The sequence below is a fragment of the Nomascus leucogenys genome, chromosome 13 (genome assembly GCF_006542625.1).
Source record: "Nomascus leucogenys isolate Asia chromosome 13, Asia_NLE_v1, whole genome shotgun sequence".
Classification (NCBI taxonomy): Eukaryota; Metazoa; Chordata; class Mammalia; order Primates; family Hylobatidae; genus Nomascus; species Nomascus leucogenys.
Window position 1 is genome coordinate 49,436,865 of NC_044393.1, and position 12,235 is coordinate 49,449,099.

At 42.1% G+C, this 12,235-nt stretch overlaps 1 protein-coding gene and 1 long non-coding RNA gene across 14 annotated transcripts in view; one reads left to right on the top strand and one right to left on the bottom strand.

The window, feature by feature from the left end:
* Positions 1-861: 861 nt before the first annotated feature.
* Positions 862-9,225, bottom strand: LOC115837930. 2 transcript variants are annotated; one of them, XR_004032944.1, is made up of 3 exons: positions 5,671-9,225; positions 4,442-5,138; positions 1,587-4,379 (listed from the first exon to the last, which is right to left on the bottom strand). It is a non-coding gene; the product is annotated as an uncharacterized LOC115837930 (long non-coding RNA). The 2 variants fall into 2 exon arrangements; XR_004032945.1 differs by having other exon boundaries at positions 862-4,379; positions 4,442-5,902.
* Positions 9,226-9,671: 446 nt separating this feature from the next.
* The window catches only part of MAGI2 (membrane associated guanylate kinase, WW and PDZ domain containing 2), a 1,476,658-nt gene continuing 1,474,094 nt past the window's right edge, over positions 9,672-12,235 (top strand). For all 12 annotated transcript variants that reach the window (XM_030825454.1, XM_030825458.1, XM_030825457.1 and 9 more), the window contains exon 1: positions 9,672-11,588. In XM_030825454.1, coding sequence (XP_030681314.1) covers positions 11,288-11,588 — 301 coding nt within the window. In that variant the 5' untranslated portion in view covers positions 9,672-11,287. The remainder of the gene's footprint in view (positions 11,589-12,235) is intronic.

Below are 12,235 nucleotides of genomic sequence, written 5' to 3' on the forward strand. Positions count from 1 at the left end.
TAGGTAATTTTCACTTTCATTCTTGTATGCATAAAAAGAATTTTCATTTCTCCTGGGCCTGAAAAGTCTTTCCCCTAGATTTTTGTACAACTAGACACTGTTCATTATTCAAGTCCTGGCCTAAAACACTTCCTAAGAGAAGCTCTCCCTTACCACCCAGCTAAAGTAGTGCCACACTATCATATCCACCTGTTAACTTTCCATTTCCTTTGTAAAGCTTTCAATATAGAAATATACAATAAATACCAATTTTACAACTTTATCTAACATACACAAACATCTCCTTGATACTTGCAAATTAGACTGAGAAAATCGTATAAATTGCTAAGCAACGTTTGGTGTAGTGCAGACTCTAAGGATTTGCTGGCTGGCAACATTCCCTTCATCCTGTAATGAACATATTTTGTTCAGTAGTAGCCATATGAGTATGACTAAAGCAAAGAGACCCATTCAGAGATATTTGCATTTTCTTAACTCAGAAAGAAAACTTTAATGCAAAATTATCAGATAGTATGATAAAACATAGTGAAACATTTTGGGGAGAGTGTAAAAGATGTTTCTAGCCCACTAAATCATACCTCATGTGCAAATCTTTCTGCCTTTCAAGAGAGACCTACATTTGTCTCCAGAGAAGAGGACTGGGAAATAAATCTCCATTAGTCCTAGGAAAATGTAAACTTCTTTTATTTAGCTTTTCCTGATGAAGTGTAAGCTTCAGGAATTTTCATATATAAACCATTATCCTTTAAAATATGTGGGGACTTACAAATGTAATATATCTGTTGTTCTTTTGGTCTGTAAAATATTTCAATAAATTATTGACCTCTTGAAGCCACGAAATCAAACAAACTAAATATATGGTGTCTTTTACTTCTTCAATTTTCATTTTAAAATCCCCAAACACCTACTGTTAACAAATGAAGGAAATATTTCCTTATTTCCTTATCATATTTATCAAAATATTGTTGACAATAGAAAAAAACTTAATTATGGCCTATAGTAGGAAGCATAGTCACTAACAGTATGCCCTGGAAATTTTAAAATGTTATTAAAATGCCTAATCTCTACACTATAAAATATATGCAAACAATAAACTAGATTAGTATATGCAAACAATTTAAGATTGAAACTAGACAGGATTAATTTACAGAACATATATAGCTATTAATTGATCAATATCTTAATGAAAATTAACTGTACATAAAAATATTCATAATTGTCCTTAAAGAACATGAACTAGGCCAGGCACGGTGGCTCATGCCTGTAATCCCAGCACTTTGGGAGGCCGAGGCAGGTGGATTATCTGAGGTCAGGAGTTCAAGACCAGCCTGACCAACATGGTGAAACCCTGTCTCTGCTAAAAACAACAACAACAAAAATAGAAAAAAATTAGCTGGGCGTGGTGGTGGGCACCTGTAATCTCAGCTACTCAGGAGGCTGAGGCAGGAGAATCGCTTGAATCCAGGAGGTAGAGGTTGCAGTGAGCCAAGATTGTGCCACTGCACTCCAGCCTGGGTGCGACAGAGTGAAGAAGAAAAAAAAAAAAAAAGAATATGAGCTAAATTTTATCACATATTTATGTAAAATTTTGAATTGTATCATATGTATTCACAGCTTTTATTTACCAAAGTACATTGTACATTATACAAATCTTGATTACATTTACATTATACATTTATAATATTAAAATTGTGCAAGTAGTCTTCAAATATCTGACACTTTGGGGTCAGTGAATTATTTAAGAAAAAACTCAGAAGAGTTCTGAAAAAGGAGCAGGTGTGATTCTACAAATTCAATATGAGGCACCAGTGGGAGAAGTCAATTGGATGAGCACATGAAATATTAGGAGTGCTCGTGAAGGGGAAGTAACAGGTCTATTGTGTGCAGTGCTGGGCAGGCTGCATATGCAGAATGTGTTAAAAGAGCATTTGCAAACTTAAGCATTACTCGAAGATATTAAACAGAATGATGGAAGCCTGGTGTTTGATTATTTATTGCTGACATATGCATTGCAGTGATGACATTAATGCCTAATCATTAGGCTAACACGAATTGACAATGAACAAGTCATGCTTTATAAATAAAAAATGCATGTTGTTTGATTTGACTCATTCTTCGTGAACCTATGCTAGCTTCATATTCTTTCTCTCGATGTCCTATTTTTTTGGTCTATAGTTTGTGAGGTTCACCTTTTTCCTCTTTAGAAAATGGTGATAGCTTTGCTTTTCAACTGACTCGTCTGATGTCCACTTTTCTTCAGAGATTACAGACAATGGTTTTCCAAACCTCCTGATTCTTGTATTGCCTTAGGATCTAATTGCAAGCAGTTGAAAGTTTAAAATCCGCTAAAACAATTAAATTATTTCTAATTATCCCATAACCTGTTTTAAGCTACAATTTTCCCTTAAAGAAACTTACCCTCCATTTTTCTTTTAAAATTACTCCCCGTGATAGAGAAAGTAGGAGACAACTCTCTCAAAACTTTACCACCTTCCCAGATAGCAATCTGCTTGCTCCTCTTGATCTATTAAAATACCATTAAAAATTTTGGGTTTACTTTGCTGGTGTCAGTTGATTTTGTGCTTACTATAATAGATCCATTTGACCCTTTCATATTCACTGATATCTACATGTGCGGTTTTTTCCTACTACTGTAGTTTCTCTTATTCATTCAACCTCAGTGAGGAATACAAACATGAGTCATGCTCTCAAAGAAGCCTAGAAGTGAGGCTGAGATATGTCAACAGTGTTGTAATACAAGCCAGGAAGAAACGTGATAAAAGGTTCTGATAGCATGTACTAAGAGTTCAGTAGATAAGGTTACTTTAGGTGATTATGTATAAATTTAAAAAAAAACTTTCTATAAGGGCTTTATTTAAGCTGGACTTCCAAAGAATCCCCTATCCAAGAAAATGGTTGGGCCGTAATAGGTCTATAAATTACATGAAATTATATGTAATATTTGGAAAATATGTGTGTGCAATATGCAATGTATATATTGTGGTAGAGAGAAAAGGGCAGAATAAGACTACTAGTATTCATCATATTCTGAAAGACATCCACACAGAGTAGTGTTTGGAGAGTTTTCAAAATTATTAAAATAGTATGATTAGAATTACATTCTCATTGCTTCCAAATGTTCATCAGTATTTTTGCTTCTCAACAATCTAAGCAAGCATGATGAACTTTTCGTTGAATTTCTTGAAACATGCTTTTCTAGAGACTAGAAAACACATCTGATTGTTCCTTACTATTTTGCAATATAATATGTTCATTTCCTTCCCCAAATCTTTTCTTCACCTACAAGTTCACTGATAAAAATTAAGCCCATAATATTATTCCTTTGTTTCCTTTCACTTTCTGGGAATTGAAACTGTTGTCATTTTAAATCAACAATAAAATTATTTTAAAAATAAGAGGCAGAATTAGAATATGGGCACTAGATATATTAAAATAACAGAATACTTAACATTTATTTTTTTAATTGTATGGGGATTGATGGGAAACTGAATTCATATATTGAGAAGAGCTACAGAGAATAAAAAGAACAAATTAATATGTGCATTTAGAAAGCAGAGGGAATAGTAATATAAAAAAGGAGTTAAAAACAAAAGTAGAGATAAGTAGTGTTTCATAGAGTTTTCTGTAAGGGTAAGTGCATGAAAAATGGCAAGATGGTTTTAAAAGATTTAGAATTCACAAAGTAGAAAACAACAGAAATTGAACTACTCACTTAAATTTAAAAAGAGAGAGGGGGATAGATTCAGCCACTTGATGGCATGAAATCAAAGTACTTGAATTTTTGAAGTGTATTTAAAACTTTAGTAAGGAATGCCTACAATTACAAAAGGTATGAGATTGTCTTTTTGAGTTTAGTAGAATATAAACTGATGATAAAAGACTGACAGGCACCAAATAAGTAGAGTGCAAAACAACAACAACAACAAAAATAGAGATAAATTCAGGTAGTGATATTCACGCAGTATGACCGCATAAGATTGCATAAGAAAGAATACATTTCCAAATCCAAAACAATATCATCCTGTTGTATTATATGCATATATTGAATACAATAACAAAAGTATCAAGGGTTCTTATTAAAGTACCCATTATCATTTATGTAAAATATTGTAAGACTTTAAAGTCACAGAAAAAAACATACTTTTTTCCATTATCTTTTTTGAGATGATCAAATTTCTTCATACTTTGTGAACTGCATAGTTAAGATGGAGCAATGATTTGAACTATTTGCAAATGCAGTTCCTTCTCCACTCTTTATATACTGTTTGGGCCATAAATCTATGCAAAGAGGTGTTTTACAAGAATGAAAGTCACATCATTCAGGACTTTCTGGCCACCAAAATTATCTAATATACTTACTAAGTAGTATAATTGAAGGCATAAAAGAACCAAAGTGAAAATTACCTGCTCTCTTTCTTACTAAGTAGTCAGATTTTGCCTCTTCCTCCCTTTCCTCTCCATGTTCCCAGGTCATTTCCAGAGAGATAAGTAACTAATTGACAGTGTTGTTTGAGAGTAAATTCCTGAGTTATATAGAAGTTGGACCAATTATTCCCTCATAAAACTAAAACAAATTCTACAGTAGTTATATGAAATGCAGAAGTACAATCAATGAACATTAATTCTTGACTGAAATGAAACAGCCCTGGTGCGTTCATGCAAACTTAACTGCTATAAACCTAAAAGATGCAATCACCAAAAGATGTGAAGTCTTGAGGTAAAGATTAGCACTATAAATGTCATTTGATATCAGATGAAATATGCATGTCTGTACATGTGTTTTGAAGAGTCTAAGCCCCTAAAACTTCTCCTCACTAACCCCAAGATGACTGAATTTCTTAACATTACATTTTCACATTGTAATACAGTTTTCTTTCCTGGTCTTTCCTCTTCTCTCTGCCTAGTAAAGGACGTTATAAAATCGCAGTTCAATGTTTTTTTCTCTTCTTGTATTTTCCACTCTGCTGGTTATGGCCAATGAGTCAAGGTTCAAAGTGTCCCCATATATATCTCTGCAGCTCAAACTCTCCAGAACTTGGGCTTGTATTTCCAGTTACTGGACTTAAGCTGGGCACACCCACAGTGTCCCCGGACTGGGCCAGGAATGCTGGAAACCACTGCATAAACATGAAAAATCATTCCGTAATTTAGGCAAAGTTTAGAGAGAGAGTCACATTTTATAATAGTACAAATATGAACCTACAAAAGAGTAGAATCCCGGACTGGGCCAGGAATGCTGGAAACCACTGAATAAACATGAAAAATCATTCCATAATTTAGGCAAAGTTTGGAGAGAGAGTCACATTTTATAATAGTACAAATACGAACCTACAAAAGAGTAGAATCTAAAATCCACATGAATCTTTAGATGAAAACTACAGACGAAATAAAGTTGCTCTTGGTGGGGTTAGGTGAGTATGTCATTGTTAGAGACAGTGATAGAGAGGTCTAAGAAACTCCGTACTGTGCTAAATAAATCCACCTTTTAAGTGTGGATTCATATTTTTGTGGGCTTTTTAAATTTTACATTCAAGGGGTATAACTGCAGATGGGGCTAACATTTTTGTGTAAATATTGAGACAGTTGTGAAAAGAAGTTTATTAATAGGAATGATCACAAACTATGAAATAGATCGAGTTTGTATCTCACCATGTCATCACCATCTCTCAACTCTGTGAGACCCAGTGCTGTCCCCGGCTCTTGAAGACACTGGTTTCTTAACCTCAGCTTCATGGTAAGTACATTTTGTCTTTTCTTCATTTATATGTGCTCTCCTGCATTCTGTTATTGTAAGACATTACTATGAGTGTAAAGAGATAATCGTTTAATACTAGCAGTAAGAATTCATATATATATTCTTTTTTTTTTTTTTTGAGATGGATTCTCCCTCTGTCACCAGGCTGGAGTGCAGTGGTGTGATCTCGGCTCACTGCAACCTCTGCCTCCGGGGTTCAAGCGATTCTCCTGCCTTAGCCAAGAATTCATATTAAAGCAGTGGTCATTTAATGAAATTTTGGACACCCTCACTTTAGGCACATCTGCTGTCAGGCAAAATTCTACTCAGCTTTTACACTGTGTCAGACAATGTGCCAGACACTAAGAATGCAAATAAAACATAGAACCTGGAAAGTTGTGTTTCTTCAAAGGATACATGGAGACATAAATAAAAGCTGTGTTGGTAACAGAAATAAGAGTCATAAAATGCTTCCAAGAAAGAAAGTGGGCCCAGAGGTATTTCTTGGAGGGTGAGCAGGTGTAGACCAGGCAGGGAAAGAGTTGTATTTCAGGCAAACACAAACCATGAAATGGCCTAGTGAGCGAAGGAAAGCAAGCCGTTCAACTCTGGAAGAAGTAAAGGGTTGAAAGGAGAAGTGAAGACACAGGCCTGACCCTTAGGTAGGACCACTGGCTCAGCTGTCCCAGTCCCCAGACATGGTGGGAGATTGGCTCAAGCCACTGCCCTTATCTGAACATCATTACATTTCAACGATGAAATTCCTGTTTTTAATTATATTCCAAGGGACCTAGAATAGATGACATAAAGGGGCCTCCTTTCAGTTGTGTTAATCTTGGAGAACACACATTAGCTTTGTTGCCCTGGGTTCCAGTCTCAGAAGTACATGGAGAAATATGGCTGAACAGTTAAAAAGGGTGGAAAGGAGGATCCCAGCAAGATAAGGAGTTTGGACTTTGCTGTGTATTTCATGGGCGGCACTGGGGGGTTTTAAACACAGAAAAAAGGAGAGGTTTCAGAAAGGTCTCTCTGGCAACACGATAGAGATTTCTGAGGAAGAAAGAAAAACAAACACAATAATCGTGGAGTAGTGATATTGACAGACTGAACTGAGAAACAGTGTGGATAAGAAACTTTATGCTCTGCAGTACTATAGTCAGCAGAATAATGGTCCCTCTAAAAAAGGTACCACGACTCTATCTCTTATTGGTAGTGTGATTTGGGGCAATTTAAAAGCCCTGATCCTCAGTTTCCTCATCTGCAGAAGGAAAAAAAAGAAGAATAGCAATGTCTTAAGTCAGGATCCCCAGGATCAAACCCTGAGATGAAGATTGTCTGCAAGTGATTTATTATAGAAATGCTACCAGGAAAAACTCATCAGGTACCACAGTAAGCAAGATAGGGAAGAAGGTGGTTTCAGGCAAAATCCTAACATCAATATAATTCTACAGGGGAGCCTCAGGGTGTAAATTACACCTCAGGTTTTCTTGCTACTAGAGGCAAGACGGCTGGTCTTTTATACTCTATAGGAAAGTCCTTGGCAAAGGGCATCCTGGGAAAGAAGTAAACTTGCAGGTGGTTCTGTCTGGCTCTCTATGCCAGTAGACAAAGTGAGTCTAGTAGTGTTTGGGCATTCCTCCAAAGAGAGTCTCAGGGCAGGCTGTGAGAAGCAAAAGAACACAGAAGCTAGAGGAAGGATACTCAGATTCAACCAAAGGGATCCTAGGAGATCTGGGTGGAGACCAGGCTTGCCACAAGCATCTATCTCATATAACCCTTCTAAGAACTCAATGCATTCATATCTTTCTTTCTTTGGATTTTAGGATTCCTAAACTACTTTTCTTCTGGCATAGCATGCAACATTTAGCATTCTGCTCTACACTCAGAGTGCTCAGTGACGAAATAATTTTTTCTTGACATAGCATCAAATCCAAAAAGGGTAAAGGCAGTGGAGAAATAAAGCGAATATGAGGAATACCATAATAGAAAGAAAAAAAATAGTCTGATCCCAATTTCTGACTCCAAGGATAGTGCTTTCCTCAGGGTTCCACTTTTATCAGTTAAGATCCAGTCAAAGGGTATTGACTATTAGGAGAGGAAAAAAGCCCACTAAATAATACAGTAATAGTGGTTATTGGGAACAGCCACTATCTCTCAGGCTCTAGGAGAGTACCCAAGGAGGGAATAACTGAGAAGAACTTCCCCCTACCCACCCTCTACCCTACTAAGCCTGAGAGTAGGCGCTCATTGGAAATAATATGGCTGTGGTCCACTTAATGATCCAGAAATTTAAGGTGTCACACACTGGGCTGCTGAGGAAACCATCAGCTGTGTTTTCAGTAAAACTTGCTAGGAAGCCATTCCACTGATGTACCAGTGGTACTCCATAGAAAGACACATACTAGGGAACTGGCCAAATTTACTGAAGATTATGTAACATGGCCTTCTTGCACACCACTGGTCAGAAAGTCACTCACTGGCCACCATACCATAGGAGCAAGCAGGAAAGTACTGGAACCAAGAAAAGGAGCCCCTTTCTTTCTGCAGTGTTCCCCTAGCACCTTCTATTGACAAAGCTAAACATTGTGCCAACTGACCATAAAGACGTTTACAGATTTCAGCTCTAATGTCACAATTTACGGCAAAGAAGGGTAGCTGTGAAGTTGAAGAGCACTAAGTTAACTGGCACTGACCTCAGTGACACTCCTGGGATTTGGGGGATGGGAGGAGCATGCTGTTATGCCCAAATCCTGCTCCATTTGTTTACTTTTTTCCTAATTGTCTCTGAAAGAAAGAGCATGCCCAATCTTTTGGGACACTATGTACTGAGAGCTGGTATGACACATGGTAAGTGCACAGAGAGTTCAGTTCAGTAACTGAGACAAAGTCTAGAGCTGAACCAGTTGGGTCTGAACGTTAGCTTCACCATTAACTAGATGTGTAGCCTTGCAAAAGTTCATCCTTGTGTACCTCAGTTTCCTTACCTGTAAAAGGAGATAACAGTACCTATTTTATCAAAATGTCAGAAGAAATGAAGTATTATGTGTGAAGCCTATAGGACAACATTTTGCATGTAGTTAGAACCTAATAAATACTAGTATCTTCCATGAATGATAGCTTGTCATTTGGTTTTACAATATGTATATATTCGGTTCTCATGATGAGTTTCCATTTAGAACTATGCCTCATAATGCTAACACTCAACTTCTCTGGGTGAGATTAGGCTTTTCTATCAAGTCTTGCCTACTCCTGGGCATTGCCTGCAGCTCTGGCTTCAGATCCTGGCACTGCCCCTGGCTCACTGAATAAGCTTCACTAGTGCAGCCAACTTAAGGAGGATCTGTTTTCTCAAGTGAAAAAAAAGACACAGGTTAAACAAATCATCTTCTTTAAGCTCTCTTCCAGTTCTGACTACATTTGATCCCCCTCATCCCCAAGTAGTAAGTTATACCTAGGAGGGAAAGAGGAAGGGAATTATCATTTCGAACTCCTACTCACCTGTGCCAGGAGAGCACTGCTGTGACTGATCTCCCTGATTTCATCCTCACCACAGTCCTAGCAGATTAGTATTTTTAAAGTCCATTTAACAACTAAGAAAGCTGAGGCTCAGGAAGGTCAAGCAGTTTACTCAAGATCATATTCTCAGTAAGCCGCAGTCTGGATTGAAACCTGGTCTTTCTGTTTGGGTCGACTCAACATTTTTCACCGTATTGTTTGCCTCCTACATCAGCTTCATCTCAGACATTAAGAATCCTACCTATTCAATGCTTTTCATCCTCTGCTTTAAAGAGATAAGTGGGTGTGCAACTTTTGTCTGAAACATATCATTTAAAAGTTAAGCAAATGAAATTCATTTACCAGTTACAGGAATTTTTTTTTCTTAAATCACTGTTAATGTCTCAGAGGAAATTAGCTCTCTAGTGGAAATCAGCAGCCTCCCTGCATCATTTTGCCCCTGTCCTCCCCTCTCTTGGATGCAAACCTGGCGAAAAGAAGGGGACACTGCTTGGAGGTCAGCGAGCTGAGTTCCAGCTCCGACTGTACGATTTTCACCCTCGGGAATCTTCTCCCCTTTCTCTGTGAGCAAAGGAGTGTTGGGCCAGATCGTCTTAAGGTTTCTTCCCCAGGTACAAGCCGGACTCTGGCGACTTTATTGGGCAAGGGAGTGTCTCCGCCTTCTCTCTGCCGCAGGTGCCGGTTAAATTGTCAATTTCTCTGCGGAGGCTGCTCACTGCATCCGCTCCCTCCACCCCTAGCCCTGTAGACCCATACTCTTTCCCCTACTTGGGAAAAGTGAAGCCCCTTATCCTTGGACAGCCTTTCACCAGACAACCGCAGCCCTCCGCTAAATTCCCCTACTGGCGGGACGCGCGGGCGGAGGCCTGCCCCGGGAATGCGAGGCTGCTTCCTTTCTGCGCAATCAGGGTACGCAGCCTCCAGTTCTCTAACTTTCTCCTTCTCTAAGAGGGAATTTCGAGAACTTTGAGACAAATAAGTGACTGTATAGATGAAGACATGAAACCTCTCTACACAGTGAACTCCCCACGCCACAAGGCTCCCAGGGCTCCCAGGCCTTCTCCCGCAATGCCCCGCCGGGTCCCCCGCCCCAACTCCTTCTCACGGCAGTATCCCGCGCCAGGAGGCTCGCAGAGCCAGAGATGTGGCACCAGGCACCAGGCGCGCCACAAGTCCAGGTCCCGCTATTTCTGCTCCATCGGAGCCCAGGTCGGAGGAAGTCAGCGCGTCCTCCTTGCACAGCAGCCTGGCGCGCGGCTCGGCAGCACAGAGGCTGAGGAAAGGTCCGCACTGGGCTCGAGGCCCTTCCTGCTGGCCTCCCCACGCCGGGCCTCGGCTCCCCTCCTTCCCGGCTCCCGCCTCCTCCCGTAGGCTGCCAGGCGGACCCAGCCTGCCTCTCTCTCTGCCTTCACTACCGGGTCAAGCTGCGGAGGGAGGGAGGGAGGCAGCGGCGAAGCCCTCCGTGGCTCCCCACCCGGCGCGCGCGCCCCTCCTCCCCTGCCTCCTCCCCTCTGCCAGTACAGTACAACTAGTACACACACACACGCACACGCACCCTGCCACTGCAGCTGCCATGGATATCAGCTAACAACACACACCCAGGCGCGCGCGCGCGTTCCCACTCGCACCACGCAGGAGTGGCCCCCGGCATCCCTACCCTCCTTCCCCACCCCCACCGCACCCGCTCACAAGCTCGGCTACTGCTCGCTCCGGCTGCCGCCGCCGACGCCACCACCACTGCTTCCTCTGCTGCGGGGCCACAGCCTTGAGTGTCATTCAAGGGACAGCACAACCTCACCCAAGCTCTCCTACCTCTGCCCAGCCGTCCCTCTCATCCTCCCCCTTCCTCGTCCACACTCCATCCAAAGAAGAGGGAAAGCACCGAATAGAGGGGGGCGAAGGCAAAGTCTGCTGTTCTTCCCCCTGGGCCCCCTTGCTCCTCCATCCTCATTCTCTCACCACCAGCCCCCCTAACCCCAAGGAGCCCCAGGAACTGAGGCGACTCACCCCACTGCCATGTCCAAAAGCTTGAAAAAGAAAAGCCACTGGACTAGCAAAGTCCATGAGAGTGTCATTGGCAGGAACCCGGAGGGCCAGCTGGGCTTTGAACTGAAGGGGGGCGCCGAGAATGGACAGTTCCCCTACCTGGGGGAGGTGAAGCCCGGCAAGGTGGCCTATGAGAGCGGCAGCAAGTTGGTGTCGGAGGAGCTGCTGCTGGAGGTGAACGAGACCCCCGTGGCGGGGCTCACCATCAGGGACGTGCTGGCCGTGATCAAACACTGCAAGGACCCCCTCCGGCTCAAGTGTGTCAAGCAAGGTGAGCGCAGCGGCTTGCTCAGTGTTTTGCCGGGCGGTGGGACCGCTCGGGGCGCAGGGCAATGAAAGGGTGGGCGCGTATGTTGAAGGGGGTGTGTTGCGCGATGATGGGGTGGGGGCCAGAGGGCACCCGCAGTGCAAGTGAGTTTCGCCGGGGATTCGACTTGGGGGCTAAAGGGAGGGGAGGGGCAGGTTGCGGAGTGGCGTGCAACTTTGTTTGCTCAGTTAGACCCTCCCCTTTGGAAGGTGCTCGGCCTGGTCTGACCTCCTCAGAGCTCCTGGGGCAAATTGAATGTGCGTCAGTGGCATCACCCGAAGCGGATGAAGAGCTTTTGGGGAAGGAAGGAAGGAAGGAAAGAAAGAAAGAATGGGAGGAAGGGAGGGAAAGAAGGAAGGAGCAACTTTAGGGTGCAGCAGTATCACCAGCGGGTCTGGGAAGAGAAGGTGGTGGGGTGAGCGGAGAACTGCGTCCAGCGTTTCTGGGGCGGGGCTGGGGGCGCCTGGGTCCCCAGCTGTCCCTTAGGGATCCGTGAGCCACTGCTGGCGAAGAAAACAAGGGACAAATTGCTTTGGGCGCTTTAACGGGTCTTCTGTAACTTTTCCCCTTCTTCACTCCGTGTCCCCCTCCCCCGCCCACGGTCGTGTCAT